The 22,736-nt window shown below is 42.2% G+C and overlaps 1 protein-coding gene across 2 annotated transcripts in view; it reads right to left on the reverse strand.

Annotated features, from left to right (window-relative positions):
- tmeff2a (transmembrane protein with EGF-like and two follistatin-like domains 2a) overlaps window positions 1-22,736 on the reverse strand; it is a 165,851-nt gene that overhangs the window by 9,250 nt on the left and 133,865 nt on the right. For both annotated transcript variants that reach the window (XM_053877831.1, XM_053877830.1), the window contains exons 6-8: window positions 13,578-13,726; window positions 8,022-8,081; window positions 6,295-6,421 (exon numbers count right to left, since the gene is read on the reverse strand). In XM_053877831.1, the coding sequence (XP_053733806.1) occupies window positions 6,295-6,421; window positions 8,022-8,081; window positions 13,578-13,726 (336 nt within the window). The remainder of the gene's footprint in view (window positions 1-6,294; window positions 6,422-8,021; window positions 8,082-13,577; window positions 13,727-22,736) is intronic.

Raw genomic sequence — 22,736 nt, forward strand, 5'->3', positions numbered from 1 at the left:
GGGTCACTGTTTCATGAAATTCTATGAGGTGCTATATTCACCAAGCGACAGGAACTCTAACCCCAATGCCGCCTTTCTTCCATGTGACACGCTGCAGAGTAAACACCTCTTCACCTTCACCTTCACCTTCTGCCGCTTATCCGGGGTCGGGTCGCGGAGGCAGCATTCGGAGCAAGGAAGCCCAAACTTCCCGGTCCGCACAAACCTCCTCCAGCTCCTCCCGGGGGATCCCGAGGCGTTCCCAGGCCAGACCGGAGACATAATCTCTCCAGCGAGTCCTGGGTCTTCCCCGGGGTCTCCTCCCGGAAGGACATGCCCGGAACACCTCCCCAGGGAGGCGTCCAGGGGGCATCCGGATCAGATGCCCGAGCCACCTCAGCTGGTTCCTCTCGATGTGGAGGAGCAGCGGCTCCACCCCGAGCTCCTCCCGGATGACCGAACTCCTCACCCTATCTCTAAGGGTGCGCCCAGCCACCCTGCGGAGGAAACTCATCTCAGCCGCTTGTATCCGCGATCTCATCCTTTCGGTCACTACCCAAAGCTCGTGACCATAGGTGAGGGTGGGAACGTAGATCGATCGGTAAATCGAGAGCTTCGTCTTGTGACTCAGCTCTCTCTTCACCACGACGGTCCGATACAGCGACCGCATCACTGCTGCCGCTGCGAGCGCCTGGTGGCCGGTCCTCTGCCCATGGGGCCCGGCCGGGCCAAGCCCGAACGAATGACATGGGCCGTCCCTCCTGCGGACCCACCACCCACAGAGGGAGTCATAGGGGTCGGGTGCAAAGAGAACTAGGTAGCAGTCGAGGCCGGGGGGCCCGACGACCTGGTTCGTGTGGACATTCTCTGGCAGAGTAAACATGTTTCAACAATTGAAAACCTTCAGGTGTCAATGAGTGACTCCTGCGTCACTCTGCTTCGCAAACATGGACATGAAAATAGTGTCTATTAGATGCATTAAGACAGGGTGGCTGTTCCAGAAAGGGCCGCAGTGGGAGGTTTTGGTTCCAACTGATCGTGATGACACCTCTTCTCCAATCGTGTGTCACAGTCTAGTCCTGCCAGATGACACCCAATTGGCACCACCCCTGCCCTCAGAGGAGGTTTGCCCACCCTTGCATTAAGAGTGAGAATGTTTTTACATCCTTCATCGGTTCATAAAATACACTTCTAAGCAGCGTATTTCATGGTTTGAGCCACTGTTCTGGCTTTGCTCACACTCATTTGATTTGGTTCTTCACTCCCTAACTGTCTTTCCAAAGCTACGCAGACGACACACAACCCATCTTGTTATCTCCATGACTGCACCGATTTAAAAGTTGACCACTTGACAAGTAGCTTTACTTCCGACTGTCCTTGGTTAATATCGTGTTCAACAACCCTGTCCGCAAGGAAACTTGTGTGAACTTGGTGCGACTTGATCATATACGGCAAAACATAAGGGGTGCTGTGTATGCCCACCTTCAGATGGAGAAAGTCCCGTCTCATGCTCTTGTCATCTGGACCAGTGGATTTCCCTCCTGACTTGTCTACTAACCATCAGACGTCCACGGCGCAGCCACAATTCAGCAGCTTGACTGGTTTTCAATTTGCCTATACTCTCCTGAATTCCACCACGGCTCCCTTCACTGGAGTGTGCATATAAAGACAGTTACATCCCCCCAACATTTGGAGAGGAAAATGTCACCAGAGTGAAGTAGAACTGGAGAGACTGTCTTTGCACCTCTCTTAGATTAGAAGATAATGAAACAAATTGATCGTACAACCCTAAAAAAACCCCCAAATGAATCACGAGAGCAGGTGCAGAGTAGCATCTGTGCCCCAGTTAAAATGTTTGCTGTTATCAATATGAGGAAAAGGAAGTTAATTTAACTCAGTTATAAAACTGGAATTGTGTGCGCAGTATTGTATGAACATTGTGGCTGTAAATGTAAACAACAATGAACGTTGACAGTGTGAGGGCACTTGTCAAAAACTCAATTCTTCTGGTGACAATAACCTGATGGGGATTAAAACTTTACCATCCACCGTCCCCTGCCCAGAAATTTCTTGTGCTGTTTTCGCTGGTGGGCACTGGTGGGCGCAAGTTTGTGATTTGCCAGTTGAGACCTGTCGACCTGAGTAATCAGACGTGTCTTTTTTTTTTTTTTTTTCTCAACGCAAGTAATGTAACTTTGGGAAGTTGTGTTCCTTGTATGAATGATATTTCTTTCTTTGTTAGTTGATACTGTTTTTGTTTTTTTTGTTTCCACGCGAGCCCAAAGTATATATATATATATATATATATATATATATATATATATATATATATATATATATATATGTATGTAAATATTGTGAGATACATGAGTGTATAGTGACATGACAAAACAGCATTATATACAGGCGGTGAGTAGTGCTCCTGCTGTGGGGTCCTCAGAGGTTGAAGGACCCGAGCAGAAGTTACATCGTGGCTGCATCGGGTCATAACAGGTGTCGCTCTCTGTGTTTGCAGGTGAGTGAGAGCCATTGATTTAGTGGTGAGGTATGGCAAAGTGCTGTATGAATCTAAACGTATGTCGGCGTGCATGTGAATATGTGTGTGGAATGCATGTTTGCAGGTGCGAGATGTATGAACAGGTGGACGTACGCACCACCGTGTGTACTGCATGGGTACTGTTGTGTGCCTGTCGATAGCTGTAAATGCAAGTGTGATGTGTGTCTGACTCCTTAGGAAGCAAGCTAATTGTGCATGTATTATGTATGTCGATTTTGATTGTGTGATAGAGATATTCTCAGAGGTTGAAGGACCCGAGCGAAGTTACATCGTGGCTGCATTAGGTCATATCAGGTGTTGTTTTCTGTTTTTGCAGAAATAAAGACACTTCAACACAACACACTGAGGATTTCTTGTGTCTCATCGAAGTGTGTTAAAATATTCGTAACTGTAAGTTCAGGTCTTGTCACCAATGATGGGTTGGAGAGGTATCATGAAACTGTATTGGTGAAACAGTGACCTAATTTTCAGAGGCCACAAGATAGCGCTCTTAGTTTAGAAATGATGCGAGATTTATTTGACTTAGTTGTTGAAGTCCAAACATTTCACAGTAGACAGTGCCATCTGGTGGCCTCGAAAAATCCGGACACTGTTTCATGAAACCTCATCGGCCCGACAGCTTTTCTTCTCCACAGACACTAAAAGAGCAGATTCCAGCAGGGCTACTGAGCATTGGCCTTCATGTGCTGTACAGCTGTACATCAAACCAAATCACCACAGCAACAGCATCGATTAAATCGTCGATAACCACTAAATCAAACAGAAACAAGTGGAAAAACAGCAACGTCTTCATTAAGCAGCGAGAAATCTGAGCTGGGATTTATTGGGAGCGGCGCAGCATATTTGACTGGTTAACAGCTCGACCCGCTACGACGGAGCAGCAGAAGGATCCTGCGGCTCTTCCTCCACTTGCATCACGTCTGTGTTTGCACAAGATAAACAAGCTTGATTACAAAATAGAGGGCTCAGCTCTCGCCGGCGATCGCTGAATTTTGAACGGATTAGGTACATTAGAGCCTTTTCTTCGCGGCGCTTGCGGATTTCCATAGAGCCCCAACTCCCTTTATGTGAGAGGGTGGTCATAGATACTGTTGAAAAATGCTCGACTGATTACAGCGCTGATAAATATGTGCAGAAAGACCCGAGCTGACACTCTGCAGGCTGCGGGTGCAAAATATGGAACTGTGAGCTGTGTTTTTTTTTTTTATCTTTGTATATTTTTTGCTGAGTCTAAAACCCAATATGATATCATGCTCCCTTTTTATCTATTTTTTTAAATTCAGAACACACTAAAAAGACGTAAATCACTAAATAAATTCACCATTTCTCTTCACGTATTGACGCTCAATGTTTGAAAGAGATGGAGATTTTGACGGGTGACCTGCTTCATACATTTACACGGGCAGAGCAGAGACAACTTGAGCAGTTAATCGAAAACAACAATCCAAATTCCCCTTCATTTAATGACCTAACACAGTCTAAGTCAAAGTGATTCCTCCCACAGTCATTGTGCACATTGTGGCTGTAAAACCACACAATCATTCACTTCATTAAATTCTAATCTCTTGGCAGCAAGTGCCTCTTCTTCTGCTGCCGCCGCCTTTAAAGTCTTCATGACTGTTTCCAATGTGGTCTTCCAGTTGACAGCATGTTGTGGTCCATGTATTTTGGGAGTGGATGACGTGCCCTTTTAATCACCCCTCATCTGAATGCTTCAAATAATTACAAACCTTTTGTAGTTGAACTACAATTAGCGGAGAGTTAAACTACAGTACATTCATATTTCTTGTTGCATCAAGCAAGAAAACCTATTTTTTTGGAACATTTTTGTAGCTTCAATATGCAAGCTTCAAACTACAATTTTTAGCCAGTCATTTTCTTTTGTCTTATAAAAGGGATATGAGACTCTGTCATCTTTCGCTTCTATTATGCTTTTACTTTATTTCCGCTGCTCCACAGCAGCGCAGCTGGATCCCATTCCGCTGATCAGATTCCACTGAAGTCGACACCTGGGTTCCATTCTGTGCTGCCAGATGGTTGCTTCACATCCTCACGGTAAACTAACCTTCGACCCTCCGTTCTTTCGTGCTCCTGTTGAATATTCCAAATTCTGTGCGTGCTTGAGCTTGCCGCCTCCTTAGTTTCTTCTCCTAGCTCGGTTCTCTGTTTCTCGCTTCTCGTTGCTTCATTGTGTGTGAGTTCTTTGTATAACCCACCTTTTGATTTCCTCTTGTGTGTGTGTGTGTGTGTGTGTAGAACCACCACAGAGCACTTTCTGTTTATTTGGCCTTGTGAGTTAATTTCCGAGTGTGTTTGTGTTCTCCCTGTTAGTTAGGCTTGATTTATAATTCGCCTCTCTTCTGTTTCAGGTTTTTCCCCTGCCCTTGAGTGTATTTCCTATTCCGTGTTCAGGTACCGGCGTGATAAAGAAAAAAAATCTACCCTTGATCTTCCGAGCTTTCTGTCAGCCTGCAACAATTCAGCACCTGGGTCTGATCCCATTGACAGCCATGACGGACTCACACAATAAATATTACCTCACCACAGAGCTTCACTGAGCCCCGCAGTACCGTTGCGTACTTTAACCAACGAATCCTGCCTTTTAATGTTCTTGTGAGAACTAATGATCAGAACAACCTGAGTGACAACATGTCTCACATCTGGTTTTTGAAAGTGTTCAAGACGGACATCGACTAAGAGCAAAGACCACAGCTGCATAAAGTTACACATATGACTTATTGATTCTATAAAATGTTATGAGTCCGTCTTCATGTCTCAGGAGTTTGTTTGCATCCACTGCGAAGCTGAAGATTGTGTAGCCGCACATCATGAAATCCGACCTCAGTCGATCTAAACCGCTTCAAGCAGCCTTAGTCCCGCTATTAACCGCATTATCAAGGTAGTGTAGTCTTGTAACTCCGAACTTTGCCGGACTAAGGAGATAATTCGGCCGTCTGACCCATCATGTAACTGTGCTAATTCTGAAATATCTTCCTTAGATCAGAGCTTCCCTAAGTGAGGGTTTGGGGACCCATTGGGGAAACAAGCTCCAGGTTTGGGTCTCAGGTAATGAGCACAGCGGATGACGCTTTCAGTTTAAAAATGACATAACATTTAATTGAAGTAAACTGTTGGATGCCAAAGAGTTTGGAGCGGAAAGTGTCATCTAGTCAGCACTGAAAATGATGACACTGTTTCCTGAAGCCTCATTCACATATTGTAGATGAAATCTTTAAAAAATATGTGAAAATCTGCCTTCAACATAAACTATCAGCCAAGGTGCTCAGCTAATATTCTTTTGCATCGAGACCAAAATGTGTTTGGTCTAAATCTACACGTTTGTGCGGTTGCATTCTACCTCCCTGCGGGTGGTGCAGCAGCACCGTTGCAGGCGCCAGTTGTGGTCCACCCAACTACGGTGGCCTCAGGAGGACACAAGACAAATCTCACAACACAAAACAAGTATGTCCCAAGGAAGGTGCCGTCCGCCCTGTACAGCTCATATCGCTCAAGCACATGAAGGACAACCCTCTGACCACCACATGATGCACCCATGACCACACAACCTTGGCCATATTTGAGCACATACTTGATGTCGGATATCGATGGTTTTACAGTGCATTTGTTTAGTGAGTATCAATAATTGCTACCCGCTTTTCACCTGTAGTTTTACAAACCACACATGCAGGTATTCAAAATAGAGCCAGACTGAACTTCATGTGGTTGAAGTAGCTTCCCTAACACTGTGTCTCGAGTACCTGCAGGAGGGCTGGGCTGGGGCGCTGGGGTACTGGCAGTCTCCGTGGACACAGTAGTTCTTAAAGTGGTCCGGACATGGGATGTACAGGCCATGGGCCAGACCGTTACTCACTTTCTCCTTGTCCTCTACAAAGGAAACAAACACAAACTCCATAAATACTGAATGAATTCACGAGTCAGGATGCTTTAGTTTATAGCTGGGGATTCTACAAACCAGGACCTGCAGTCACAGAGTCAGCAAGATAGAAAAACATGCAGCGGCAGAGACATGAGTAGATTTACTTTCTACACAAACTAGGTGAAGAGCAGTCACTTTACATACACTTTAAATAAGGTACTTAACAGGTCCACATTGGACGCTTCATTAACTACACTTACAAAAGTTCATGTGCTACAACATATCACCATTTCACACCCTTTTTTTTTTGGTGTGAAAATGAAATATGAAACAAAGCCAAGAAAAATGCACTAAAGCTCCTTGGTTTAATCAAGGACTTCAAATCTGCACAGTATTTTTTTTTCACATCACTATTTCCATGAATAACAAGCATTCTTTGACAAACAATAATAAAAACATTGCAATTCATCAGGTGCTTAAAATAGGAGAAGGCTCTTGCTCTTTCTGCAGCACTTATTTTGCTAACTATTTTCCACTAAAGTGTGACTCATAACGTCTTGTAAAGTCAACAGTATTCAACTGAAGGCCGTTTTGAACTGGTTGACTCATCCATTCCACAAGTCTTGCACCACATTCCTGTCTATGAAGCTGTATTCAGGTGCGAGATATGCTTAGCAATATCATTATTCTGCCACTGTTGCTCTTACACTTGGCAGCTCTACGGGAGAACACAAATGATTGTCGTGTCTTCTGAATCAGCTGATATTTTCAATTCCACACGCCATTTAAAAAACAGCAGTCTTGACTGAAAGCGTGGGTGATTTCAAGTAAAATAAAAATAAAAATAAAAATAAAAATAAAAATAAAAATAAAAATAAAAATAAAAATAAAAATAAAAATAAAAATAAAAATAAAATAAAAATAAAAATATCTGAATTATGTTTTACCAGCATGTTCACAAAATATTTTAATGTTAATATTTTAATATTAATATTACTATTATTATTATTTTATTATTATTTATCTATCTATTTATTTATTTTTGGACGTTTACTTTTGTTTTTGGAAACCGGAGGCCTCAGACCGAAATTTCGTTGCCATCATATAGTGATATGTTTTTGTGCAATGACAAAAAAGAAAGTCTAAGTCTTATCAATTCATATGCAAATTTACGTCATCCATGACACTGCTCTGCTCTTGCGTACGACAAAGGGAACTTCCTAGTACCATATGAAAGCGCAACAACAACTTTCCAACACATCCTCACTCTCGTGGCGTCATGCTGTCTTTTGCGTCCTATACTGAGGAAAAAGGTTCTTTCTTACGTTTCATAATGTGTCAAACTGCTTTGTAAAGGTCATCAGACGGCTGTGTGTTTTAGTTACAGTGCCTTATATTAAAATGCTGAAGGCTGCCTTTTTCCTCAGTATAGGACGCTAAAGCCCACTTTCCCAACGTCAATATATATGACGCCATGGGAGTGAAGATGGGTTGCAATTTTCAGAGCGATTCAATAGCATAATAAATAATAAACAGATGAACTGAGGAGTGAATCCTCAGAGCTGGGGACCCTGTTGTGAGCTGCGTGTCAGTCACTCTCGCACCCACCTGTGGCGTCAGTCTGTGCAAAGTGTCCATCTCCCCCTTTGTTCCCAGTCATAATGGCATCTGCAGAGAACAGAAAGACCTCAGCTTCCAAGCTCGAACCACTACAAATCCATTAGCTTTAAAAGTCAAGCTGCAGTTAAACTTGCTGTGCTTCTAGCCAGGTCACAGCTATTTAAATATGTCAGCCGGAAAAGAGTTGCTAAATATTGCCTTACTAATAAACAGCAGAATAATACATAGCGAAGGGCACTAGGGATTACATTCGAAAGTTTATTTCAGTACCACTTGGCAGCATGGAAGCAACATTAACTTCCATTTCAACGTCTGCCCTTCTCTCCTCCACTGTCTTCTCTACAGACATGAAGCCATGAAACTGCCAGCTGCACTCTGAGGAACATTATGTCGTAGCAGTGTTGTGACGTGCTGTGATATAAATAACAAATAACGTGATGACGTATATATATTGTAATATTTTATTTATGTAAGTTATTGTCTATGCTAATCAATCAAAACATGGGAGAACAAACAAAATTCTAAAATAATTAAACTTCAAAGAAAGCAAAACTTACACAAAAAAAGGTATGAGTGGGCTATATATATATATATATATATATATATATATATATATATATATATATATATATGTTTCAAGATTTTTTTCAGTGACAATATTAAATATCAATATTTGTCCCCAGAATCACGGATTTATTTTTTTTCTCAACATTTTGAATGTGGCAGCGACATGATGTCATATCAGTTTCTCTTGCTTTTATTTTGGAACTGCTTCCTCCTCCTGGTTTGCTTCTCTCTGCTCCCTCTTGACGGAGCCTGCCATGATCCCTTCCACAAGGCACTGACACTGTGCCACATTGTCTTCTCCTGCACCTCGTGGCACGGCAAGCATTTTCTCATCCGATTACTTTTGTGTTGTATTATCTCTCCTTGTTTGTCCTCCTTTTTTGCCACAGTGCCAGAGACTTTTAGTGGCTCATTTTGTTCTCTTGTTGTAGTTGATCGTATCCCCATGGTCGTATCCCCGACCATGACAGGCTCCTCTGAACTCTGGGCTTGTTTTATGGATTCGGACTCTTGGATCTCGGACTGTGGACTATTCGCCTCATGATTCGCTCCGTTGGAGTCACTTTCTGTTTAACGTTTTTCAATAGTTGGGCTGAATCCCATTTGTGTTTTTTCACTTCTTTTGTAAAATTGTTTTTGAGCCTCTTCCGCCTCTGCACTTAGCTCTCCTCCACCGCTCCGAGTTATCACAAAACTTTTTTAAAACCAAATCAAACACACCCAACACATCACTGGATTCACGTAGCTGATGCTTACGCAAGGCTGCTGTTTCGCGGAATGTGCACGCACACACACGTTTGTATTTATGTTCGGTGGCGACTGCTAATTGACATTGCCCCGGCCTCTCACCCTAAACCTAACCGTCCAATACAAGTGGCTGACCTTAACCAGGACCTAAAACAAACGTAAATTCAATGATGATGACACAGTTATTTTGTGTCATAAGTTTCTATGCTCAAAGGTAAACGGTCCCAAAACAAAAGTGTGTATATATATATATATATATATATATATATATATATATATATATATATATATATATATAAGAAACCAAATCGGAAAAAAATAACTGAAACTTAGTACAATGGCCATCAAATGGTGTTACTTTTAAAAGGTGAACTAATAGGAGAAAAGAAAATATAACGGTGATTTAAAAATAAATAAATGAAATCTGCATCATCAACTGGACAGTTTAACCTCACATCAGACATATTTGACCTTGTGAGGGTTGGACAGAGGCCGCTGGGCTGCACTTTGCACAGGATGCTCAAAAGTCATCTTGAGATATGATTCATGAAGCAGTCTACTCAGATGGTGCCGCTCACAGTTTGAAAATGTGAGGCTTCAGAGTTCAGTAGTTTTAAGCCACAGAGCGCCGTCTAGTGGACTGAGAAAATTAAAAATAAGCTCCAAACCATCAATCCTCAGCCGCATTGTTCCGTGAACAATTAGCATTGTCAAATGAGAAGGTTCTCTTCTGTGTAAAACACAAAGAGCTGGGTCGAGAACAAACACTCAGCTGAGGATGACACGCTGCGAATAAGAGGAACTACACCGGCTTCCCCAAATGCACAAACGCATGGGCAGCTTTTTAATATTGCAGCACATTGCTGCACGTGTGAGCTTAAATATAGTCACCGCATTGATGTAAACTACAAGCAGAATGTTTAGAATTTCAGATGAAAAGACTGTTTCGTGGCGCAGGATGAGGCCAATTAAAACCTTGCAGCACAACTAGTCACTTCAGTTTGCCAATTACTTTTTTTTTCCCCCGTGGTAACACCAGCGTCAGATTCTGCAGTTACACGTCTTGAATCTGACGCCAATTGTTGCCGTCACTACTTTCCCGCTGAAAAAGGATCTGAGTTTTCTGACCCAAAGCAGGGAGGGATTTCATGGTTTGGCTGGTTTACATCATCCAGCCTTCATGTTGGATCTCACGTCTCACGTATCAATTGTCCAAAATTTCCCGGGAGGCAAACGTACACGCTTAAAGCTGCTACAACAACCGAGACCCCTGCGCCTCCTCGCATCTTCTGAGGGCTTCAAATGTCTATCGCCGATTTCACATCAAACTATTTACAGTATGTATTAAAGTGCATTATGCGCTCTCACGTTGAAAACCTTCCTGTCACCAGCCATTTTATATATGCAGCAGCCCAAGCTACCTCAGATACCCCGGTGGCCTCACGCTACCTCTGCAAGGAGAGCAGTTCACCCAAACTGTGTGTGTGTGTGTGAATCAATGGAGCACATTGAGCAGTCACTTCTCAACAGCCCTTTCTTTGATGCATGATTTAAAAGCATACATGGAGTTCACACACTATTCCCTTCACACAAGTGAGTATATTTCAAAGCACCATGAGCGTACGTGTATCATCGTACTTCCATAACCCAACTCAAAAATCTGCCCTCGCATTAACGGTTGAATCGAAAAGGATTCAAATAAAGAATGTTATCTATCATGTTTGAGCAGGACTAGTTTTTATGATGCACCGTCTCGTGTTGCCTTCATGGACAGAGCTGATTCCTGCAGAAATCTGCTGGTCAATGTCAGGCAGTTGAAGTCACCTGAGGTTCAACTGCTGTGAATCGACATGGAGACAGAAGTTCTTTAACTTTCTCAATTGTTCATTTAAATTCCATTTTCACTTGTGCGCTGCTGCGATAGTGCTGAGTAGAATAGCAAGCACTCGCATTAGCAGATACATTTGGAGCACTATCTTTTGATGATAGTTTCAGTATTACAGATGGATCTCACCTATCTGTAAGTGAGCGATATGCTGATCTAGCAGGCTGTAACCCAGTGGACTGAGCTGTCATTTTGAGTTGGTTGCTATTGCTTCAAGTCCAGGAGAATTTATTTGTACTGAATTTCTATAATATGAAAGATGTTTTACAGTTAATTCTTTAAGAGTGGCTTATTAAAAAAGTTCAACGTTACATAAATGGCACAGTAAAGCGAACAGTTGGTAGCATTAATGTTGCATTTATCACTACACTTTTTCTTTAGTCTCCTCCCCATGATGTTAAGATGATGAAGATCATGAAGAGAGCGTCTGGCATTAACCCTTTTGGTGCCATTGTTGCAAAATTGCATCACGGAATTTAAACAAGCCTAGCCGCAAATTTAAAGCCTGCCATGGTTAATACTTCACAAAGCAGATGGCGGACACCTGTAAGCAGGGGTTAATGAATACCCCTTGATTTTGGTTCCCTGTTTTCCCGGATTTATCTTGTATACACCGTAATTTCCTGACTATAGAGCACGATAGTAAGCCCACTAAAGTTAAGAAGAAATGTAAAGAAAATGTATACACATAAGCCACATGTGCAGGAGTGCAGTCTATGACAAACAAAGGTCAGTGATTTCCATGTACCGCCTCAAAAATGCATGAGGATCACATCTGAACTAGTTTTGAAAACTGACTCCGCCACCACAGCGGTCAATAGGAGCACCGGAGCAGCGGCAGCTTAGACCGGATGTGGTGGTAGGGCACAAACGCACGGGAGTAAACAGCTGATGTACATAAAACGTCTGGGATTTCATTCCACATTTCCACATTTAGTGCAATGTGTATATATAATGTCTGTGTCTTTAATCTGAGCATCACTAGTGGGCGTGTCTGGACATTAAAAAACTAGGCGAGTCACAGACAGCAGGTGCGCGAATTTGACTGACAATGATTCTGAAGACAAATATTCACACTCGGATAAAGACTGTCACAGTTTGCTAGCACGACGCCGGTTCTTCTTCATTGAAAATCGACCGATTGATGGCTCACAGACACCATGTTTTTCTTAAAGTTGGAAAAAAATGTAAATGTAAATCTTTTCTAACTATTTCTGCTCACTTGACTCTCTCTGCTTGAATTAATTCCTGGTCAGAAATGTCTATTTCACTGTTTTTAATGCTCAAGACTACCTTCTCCAGTTTCCACTCCTCCAATCTTTTTTTAATATTTATTGTTTACATTTTATATTTATTTTAATTCTATTGTATTATTGTTTATTTTATTGTCACAATTTATTTTGTTTGTGTGTTCTATTTTAGGTAAAACAAAAAAATCCAAAACCTGGAAGAATAGCATATTAACATTACTTTTTTTGCATTGTATTGTGGTCTGAAATTGTAATTATAATTGTAGCATGTCATATCCTCTAATAAAAATATACACTAAAAAAAGTCAGCAGCGCTGCCTATGCACACGGTGACAGCGCATACTGGCGGCGATCTCATGGTCAAAATATCATGGTGGTATCAAAGTTGTAATTATACACAATTGTAAAAAAAATTGTTTACAGTGGTTTGGACTGGGCCCAACAAAAACAGTTACTACTAAGAGAAGACCAAGACCTTGGAAATGAGGCCGCAGGTACCACCACACTATAAATGCTTATTGATATTAGAGTGAACAAACCTGAAGCACAAAATGTGAACAGTGTTTTTTTTAGAGGAAGCATTCACCCTAGCATTAAAATGCCAACATGGATCTGTTGCAGCCTCTACGGAAAAGTCTTATCCCAGTGTAATTGTGGCCTAACGGCAGCTAATATTTCATGTACATATCTGTTTACAATGTGCAATCACACATACAGTTTTTCCATCAATTCCAAGCGTTTGCAAATAATAAACACCAATAATAAGCATTTTTATCAGCTCCCTACAGTTTGGTGGGGATCAAAGTGAACAGACAGGTGATGACAGTTTTAGGAGGCGTCTTTAGCTTGAGATAGCTTGTCATCTTCTGGAGTTCAGACATGAAGGGTTTGAATATTCGACATGTTCGTTCGGGACTAATAAAAAACTGATAGATGTTGCTTCTTCATGTGTGCTGAGTGCCCTCAATGGCAGGAGCCACAGCGAGGTTTGATTCAAATTGCACATGGATACTTCAGTACAACCTTCAGCAGCTTCAAAACATTTTAAATTCTACCCTCCGACACAAAGTTTGGGAAGCACACACAGCGGCTCACCTTGGCAGTGGCCCAGGTACTTGACCTCGATGCGCTCCTGCTTCTGACAGGACGCCTCCTTCACCTGGCAGGGGTTGTCATAGGAACGACCGTCCGAGGCACACACCGGGTTGAAGCTGATGTGGGAGCAGTCGATGTTGCACACGCACCTGCAGAGAGAGTGGCACATTGAATATCACTATCGTCTTTTTTTTTGTCAGTGGAGCATCTGTAGGATCCTAAACAGCTACATCTAGCTGCGCAATTTACACAACTGCGGCTCCAGATTTAAAATGAAGGCTGAATGGGGGACAGAACAGCAGCTCTTGGCAATGAAGGGGGAGGCATAGTAATCCTGTCCAAATTGGGTTTCTGGCACATTCATTTTCACACAATGGCCAATAGATGTAACTTTGTGAGCTGTGCAAAAGATTTGATTGAGGAATGATGCCGCGCCACAAAAGCAGAAGGCAATTAAAAATGTACGAGGCACAGACAATGGCAGCACATGCACTGAAGATAACGCTAAAGATGAAGACAGCTATGGGTGAGCAAAGACTGTGGTGGAATTGGAAATGATGATGTCTCTGAAAAGTCTTTCAAAACAGGAATGTGTGAAGAGGAAAGTATTTTAATATACTCTCTTGGCAGAGTAAAGCACTCAATAAACATCAACTTAACAGTATGATAGCCAATGTGCTCCGCCCTCCTCTGTGTTGGTTTACCTGCTCTGAGGCCCCGCCTTGTGCTTGGATGCGAGTGACTCCACCCATCTGGATGTTACCTTTCTGACGCTACTCCCTTTGGAACTGACACTGCCTGCTGGGCGAACTACTGAGTGTTTATAGAACTGAACTACAGTTTATATTCCATACACGCTCAGCCTGCTATTGGCCTCAAAGTGGGTTCACCAATACAGCTGAACAGAATACACTATTAAAAAAACTGAAGTTACATTCACTCCAATGACTTTTTTGCAGCTGAAACTATGATGCAAACTTTGGTCATTCTTAAGTATTTAGAAGCAGCGCATAATTTAAGGCTTCAATTTTGAAAAAACATTGTGTTTTTGCTTAACACTGACCATCATATTAAAACCCAATTCATGTTATTTGTATTGTTTTAGATGTGTCAGGATGTCTACTACATTTTCACACCATTTTCATGATTAATACAATTCTGCTTCATGTTAACTAAACCGCCTTTTTTCCTTCTTGAATTTAATTTCAATAAATACATAGTGTATTTCATGATTTGTTAAGTTAACTTGGAGCTAAAAAAAAATTCTTCCGTAAAAGCAAAGTGTTGCACACATTCATCTCCCAAAAAAACCCTAAATTGCAAGTCAAACACTCCAAATCGCACAACTTTTAACATATCTTGATGATTTGAATACACTTAAATCCCTTTCAAAATTATTTTTGATGAACATTTTTTCCTTTTAATTATGTGTATTTTTGTGATTTACTATAATACATATATATATGTTGGAATCGACATCAGAGTTATACTCAAGATCACCTGAGTCAAGACCAAAACAATCCTGCAAACCAAGATCAGGACTTTTGGAGAATGAAAAAAAATACACAGACACTCTGTGACATGTAAATATCCACATTGAATTTTGTTCTGAATTAGGTTAAATATTTTCATGGCAAATACACAGTGGTTTAGGCTCAACACACAACAAGAGCTCGAACCCGCAACCTCTCGTTATAAAGCAAACACAGAGATAGACGTATGCATGAAACACAGTTGGTAGTATAAAACTTATAGCACATCTCACACGTCTTCTGCCTTCAACACCCTATTTTTCTGTCATGACAGGTGTGAATGTTGCCAAAAACAACACACTTTAAATTGACCTCCTAAAACACTGCTCTTAGTCAGTGATGATAACAACGTACTGTACATGACCGTAGACTGCCAAGACTGTGACAATACGAAAAAAGTGGTCTCAGAAAACTACAAGTCTGTCTGATAGTACACTGTATATAGGGGATTAGCCAGTGGCTATACGCACGCTCTAGCTCAGTGATATACAAATCCAAAGCAGCTGTTGTACGTCCCACCAATGTTTCCCAGCTGCGAAAAGGAAACGGTGAAAATAATATCACATACCCTAACACTTATCTTTAAAAATATGAATTATTACAGTGCTATTGCTTTCATAGAAATTCAGACTGGCTATGTTTCTGGACTTTGGGACCCAGTGAAAACTACTGCGAGCACATGGAGAACAAGGAAATGCAACGTAGACATGAGCCTGGTTCACAAAGATGCATCAATCTAGAAAGGAACTGGGTGTCAGTCCAGATGAGACCAGTGATGGAAGAGTCTTTAACAGTGACAAACTCAATGATGATGGTGATTCATGTGAAAACACTAATCCGCTATTTTCCTCGGAAGTGCGCACGTGACGCATGTCGGAGTGACCCATGAGTGTGTGTCAAGCCTAATCAGCAGAAACCCTACGCAGATTGTCTGAGTGCCGCCGAACACGTGAGCGTGTCATTATGGATCCGTCATGACTCTCCCTCTCTTTTTACGTTTGGTTCACTCTCAAGAGAGCGCAGGCATTGTGCTGTAATTTAGCCTCATTTGCATACAAGGCCGTCCATGTGGGCACCTGCCAGGGGAGCGACCGGCACACGCCAGATCACACTTCACATTCAGCCGCGTGGCTCTGTGATTGAAGTGCGGCGTGGTGCAGGTGGCAGCTACGGTTGTAATGACTCATCTGTTAATATGAACAGCACCTGACTACAAGCGGACGGAGGCGCGAGCTCGCTTCAGATCAGAGCTTTTGACTAACCATGAAATGTGGCGGCGATCAGAACTGAAAGTTTTGTGCTGGTATCGTATATTGGGCGATGTTTAAAGGGCCGCTCCACGTATAACCAAGAATCTCAAGGCCTTCACATCGCAGGACGAGGTGTTGAGGACTTTTTCATTGAGAGTTAAATCTTTATTTAGTGATCCAAGCGTCTTGCCAGGAAGGAAAATTGGTTTCCAATGCTGCCATAGCCAAGGTTGCGAGCGGATGAGCATCCTCCAGGATTTTTCGAGCTCAGCCAAATGTTATGCTCAATTCAGTGACTCGAGGAGATGCATCACTGCTTTCCTCGTGGTATTGTTTTGCTGCGTTCCATCAATGTTTATTTATATTGCTCTACCAAGCCAATAAAATCCAACACGGAGTGCTCAAAAGCATAAAAGCAAGAGAAAGGAGGCAGAGACCATGTAAGGTCACAAAAGCAACAAGGACCTACATGTGCATGTTCCTAAGCTCCTGTCTGCCGGCCTGACCTCACCACCAGATTGGGTTACTTACAACACTAGCTACACGGGGCCATGAGCCGTACACACATTTCCAATGTGCTGTGCGTCAGATTAGATTTGATGGCCTCCATTAGCCCCACAGTGAATGAATTTGCATCAGTTTGACAACGGCACAATAAATCACGATGGTGGCTATATTCAAGTTTTCATATAACCTTATTTAAACTAAAGCTCTTTTAATGTCTTGACAATATTTGTATAAGAATTTCAATTTTATAAGAATTTCAAGTACATTCAGAGTAGTGGAAACCCTGGCCATTGTGTAGTGAAAAGCATCCCTGAACAAAAGCAAACAAAAGCATCTGGATTCCTCCATGTTTGTTGTTGTTGTTGTTAGCTCCCCCACCTCCCCAAAAGATGCGGTGCAGAACGCAGCAAGCTTCAGTGGGGGAGGCCAAAATGTTTTTGATACATAGTCATAATTCACCAGATGCCACCAACCTGGAAATATGATATTGCCTAGCAGCTTTATTAAGGAAAAAACATGATTTATAATTCACGGCAGCGAAACGAAATTGAATGGTGTGATCGCTGCCTACTCTACCAACTAGGAGGCACATTGGAATTCTACTGGCTCATTTGAATAGGTGATGCACACTGTAAAAAATGCCCAATAAATGGGGTGATTTTGTCTGTATAGGGTGCAACCAAAAAGCCATAGAGAAACAAAGACGCAGAGCGGAATGTTTTGACAGTTCCTGACTGGTGACAATAAAACCGCTAGTTTTAAATGATGGGAAGTCCAATCTGTAGCCGTGCTCACACGTTCCTTATCTTATATTGTCTGGCCGGAATGCCTGATGTGACTTCTGTGATGCTTGTTTTGATGTTTCCTCTTCACATTAACAAAGGGATCATGATTCTGAAGGCATGTCGACTATCATTTGTTGCGCCACAATCCTGTACATGTCGTGCAAAACCCGGAGCTATCTCTGAATTCTGTCTTATTCTGTCTCTCGCATGCCTATAACAGTGCGTTCCACCACAGTCAACACGAACTCCGTCCTCACGTCATGTAAAATAAAAAGTAAACCTGTGCTCCGGTGAGTCAAAGTCTAGTAAAGTGAGAGTCAAGTGCAGGGCCACGTTAGGCGCCATTTATACCTAGTGGCATCATGTTTCAATTGTTCATTTCTTATTCCACTGGGTTATTTTTCTCTGTCTGTTGGGAGTTGCAGATCAAGAAAAAAAAGACACATGGCTAATATACATATGATTTGCATATTTAAATGAAACCATGGAAAGCATCCGTATTCAGTATGACGTGTAGATACATGAGGTATTGATACATGAGGCCCCTGAAGTGAAGAACATCAATTCATGACACCAGTCTGAGTCCACGAGAAATGGACGATTGTAACAAAAATGTAAAAAAAACCTTGGTGGTACAAACTACTGAAAACATGAGCAACCCACCACACACATCTGAATGGAATTCTATTTTCAGTTTTTCAAGGTCCCCTTGAATTTGGAGAGGCTGGTGAGTACCAGGTTTCCACAGCAACTTGGGTCAGCGGGCGGCAAAATAACAGTTGAATCCCCATTTATTTATCCTCGATCCCGGCTTACGTGAATGAACATGTGGATATTTACGCGTCACGGAGGCTATTAGAGACACAACTGTCTGAATCCTGGCTCATCAGCAACCTCAGCGAAGTAAGAGTCGAGGCCCACTGAGCACTCGGCCATGTGCGCTCCCTCGTGACTTTCACGACAGGGAGCCTTTACTCCTCAAGGGCTGTCGGGCCAGGTGTTTGATTGGCCTCGGGAGAGTCCAATGCTGCAGGATGAGCAACTGTTGTCTCTGGCTGCCTGATTGCTGTCGCCACAATAGCACACCTCAGTGATGTGCGAGAGTCAGTTTTTCTCCGCCGAGACTCAGCTAATGAAACGATCAATATCCTCCAACAACCGTGATGAAGCCAGCTAGTTGTCCACCGCTCGATAAAGACGATGAGCAGTAGAGCATTGTTCACATTCAGTCCACACTGCATCGCATTAAAAAAAGGACATTCAAGTAGAACTGAACCGAATGTTTGATGTTAACCATTCAATGCAGGGACTAGTGGATGTGGAAATGATGTAGAGTAGCTGTCGGTTAACTTTAATAATTCCAGCCGTCCACTGACTTGATGCATCTGCAACACTGGAGTTGGAACTGTCTTCCAGTCCAGAGGCGACTCCCGTGATGCCCGCGAGACTTTGCCAAGACATCCTCCACCATCCAGGCCTTTAAGGTACTCTGGGCCCACAGCCACTGCAGAGTTTTCACTACTGCTTCATGAAGCAGAGATCCACAAATAGTCCTTTCAACTACAGCTCCTGAAGAGGTCAGCGGTGTGCAATTCTCAAGCTGAAGCCCCACACTGGTTCTACATTTAGCCATGCTTTGCTAATTGGAGATGTTCCGGATGGAATTTGGGACAAAATATATATTTATTTCCCATGAGTTCATGTGTCTAGTGATTTGTGTTGGCAGTGCCAATCTCCTTGACCCAGAAGATGCCACACTCTTTTAACTGATTGGTTGAATTTTTCAAATCTTTGGAGCTCAGAAAGGTCACTAGTATTGTTAGTGTCAGAGAGAACATGTCACTCGTCAAACTGAAGGCCCGGGGGCCAACAGTGGCCAGCTAAGTCATTTTATGTGGCCTGCGTGAGCGTTGTTCACACAAAGTTAAGTTGCGTATTCAATCGTGATCAATGAAGACCTTGCCTTCCCAGCCTTGCTATTTTGTAGTGATTGATCTGGAAACATCGATGCAGACAGATGGGAAAGTGGATGAATGTTTGTGCTTCAAAAAGAAAAAAAACTGAGTGTCTACGCTTTGTAAAGTGGAATGAACCTTTATGTCACTGTGCACTGTCTAGACAGTTATGAACTTTTCAATAGCTATTTACTTTGTTCGCCGATTTTGTATGAAACCATTTATATTATTGAGTTTGACACCTCTGCATTCCATTACGCTCGTATACACTGTGGAACAAATGGCTAGTCTATTTTGTAAGTCTACATTCTCTGTCATTGTCCAACTTTTAGCAGACTATTCACAGATCAATGCATATCAAGGCTACATGGTCCTGCTGTATATTCTGCAAGGACCTTTGATGCTGTGAAATAGGTATTATAATTTGTGCTGTCCTGTAGGTGACTTTTTAATAGTTTCTCTAACCACAGACTGAGGCATTCCTCTTCACTTCTACAGCAGTGGTAACCAACCAAATTGACTGGTAGATGGTTGTCTTATTGTCGATCATGAGCAGTCCTCATGGCGAATCACATGGCAAAGATAAATCATCCCGTTCTATGTAATGCAGTGCTATGTTGCTACACTGAGGGATGAGATGAACCCGCCGTGGTCCTGCCTGTTATTCCTCCACAGTCATAATGACATCAAAATGTTTTTTCCTCTTCGGAGTCCTCAGAAATCATTTGCAGATGAAACTTCACTGCACATTGCGCACCTCCCACACATGCGCTCGCACACACTGACAGTCAGCATGAAAGGAGCACATCTTCAAATTGTTCATAAGGCTGATGGTTGACCTATTTCTTGACCTCACGCCTTCACCTTCATAGCAGAATGTTGGAGTGTTCCTTGTTCAAACTGTGATGCCCAAGCATCTCTGTGTGCATTACAAAGCTAATGTGACATTTCATTTCGAACCTGTCTTTGAAATCGTACAGCATCAACGCGTCCCTCATTCTTTCACAGTTTGCTGAAAACTACATTGTCATAAATGAACACCCCCCCAAATGCGAATAAAAAAATGATGCAAATGTATTACTATGTTATATGTAGCATGACACAACACAAAAAACGAAACGAAACGAAACGAAACAAAACGAAACGAAACGAAAGAAAAGAAAAGAAAAGAAAAGAAAGGAAAACAATTATGCATTCACAAACAGCGATGGAAGCATTCTGGGTAGATGTACAAAACGATATGGTCATTAAAGAGATACAAATTGGTTAAGACAGTAGGTACAAAGTACAAGTAAGTACAGAGTTAAAGACAGATAAAGAAGGTATGAAGAAGGTAAGAAGAAACAATGTGAGTTTTGCAAATATATGCTCAGATGAAAGTCAACCAGTTTCCATCGCAGTTGTCTCTGCTGACTGGTTTACTTGGAAGGACGTTATTTTTACGTGAAGGTTTCAGAGGCTTCACGCCTCTCAAACGTCCTCAGCACCAACAATAGACTAGAATATTACCAGAATATATAAACACACATTTTGGCAGTGGAAGTTGCTCTTGGCGTGGTCTCCGTTGACGTTTAAGTAAAACAAAAGTTTTCAGCACTTTCAACCCCGACAAGGTCTGTTGAACTGTCACTGGGAACATTGTGTTACACTGGTTAAATCCTAATGTCAGCAGCAACTTACCAGTGGTGCTATTGAAATCAACTGCAATGGAACAAAAGCGATGGAAGCATTCTGGGTAGATGTACAAAATGATATGGTCATTAAAGTAAAATTCTTAAGAGATACAAATTGGTTAAGACAGTAGGTACAAAGTACAAGTAACTACAAAGTTAAAGATAGATAAATTGAAGAAGGTAAGTGAAACAAAAGTCTTCAGCACTTCCGACAAGGTCTATTGAACTGTCGCCGGGAACATTGCGTTGCACTGGTTAAACCTTTCACTTTGGAACACGAGCAAATCAGGAACTCAAGCGCAGGATGAAGTGGGTTTGAATCACTGGTGACCAGATAGAGCTGAAAAAGATCAAACCTTCTTAACTTCACGTCTGGTGGAAGCATCAATAAACATATATGAGATCAAAACTCTGGTTATCAGGGATTAAGAACACGAACATCATCAGACACTGCAGAAATAAACCTGTCAAACCATCCGCAGATGAAAAACACCTTTATCGCAGTCTTAGATATTCCACTTCCTAAAATATATTAAACACATTAATGCTGATAAAACACAGACTATAATTCCGCCAAAGCTGCCTTCAGGACAAGATGGAAGCTTAACAGCGCCTGGATTATCGCAAAAACCATCTAAATGAGAAAAGCAAGAGTGAATGCAGTATCTTGACATGAAAGTGGCTTCCACCAGCCAACAAGCTGCGCGGCCTGCATGTATAGCAGGCACACATTATCACCCGAAGCCTCTCATTGTGGGTCTCTCAGAGTCTGGGTGGTCTCCGGAGGCTGCTGCTGGTCGCCAGCTGATGTCTGGGCTCTATACATTTTTAATGAGCCCTCTCACTTTCCCCACAATAGGCACCAGGCTGCACTGCGTCAACACATCCGAGCACTGTCAACACTCAACGTGCCACACGCAAAGTCTCACCTGAAAATCTTTTTTTTTTTTTTTTTTTTTGTTGCACACCAATTTGCTGCTTCACCAGCAGCACTGAACGCCAGGCAGTGGGGGAAATGCAAGGTGAAAGTTAGCAGTGTGTTTGCTCTCTAAGCAGGAAGTGTCCTATTGATCAGCTGCAGCGATTATTGCCCTCCCAATCTGACCACCTCCTCTACTCACCCAGTCCCTCCAGACTCTCAGCTGGGGTTTAGATCATCTCCAACACGCTCACTCACACCAACATTCTATTGACGGATCCCAAAGCAAACACTTTGACATCGATTTTCCTAATCCTGATCCTCAAATTTCACTTAATCCGATAAAACAAAACAACAGACACACAATTTCTTCAACTAGACTTTTCCACACCAGTGGAGAGTACTGTGGATTTGATGCTGCCTTGTATTGTCAGGAGAACCGAAGAAATGATTCAGTAAAACATGAATAAATAAATAAATAAATAAAACATTCAAGCTGATACTTTCTTAAGTTGACATTTTGCATTTGAATGTATGT

Source organism: Synchiropus splendidus, chromosome 10 (assembly GCF_027744825.2).
Source record: "Synchiropus splendidus isolate RoL2022-P1 chromosome 10, RoL_Sspl_1.0, whole genome shotgun sequence".
NCBI classification, from domain to species: domain Eukaryota; kingdom Metazoa; phylum Chordata; class Actinopteri; order Syngnathiformes; family Callionymidae; genus Synchiropus; species Synchiropus splendidus.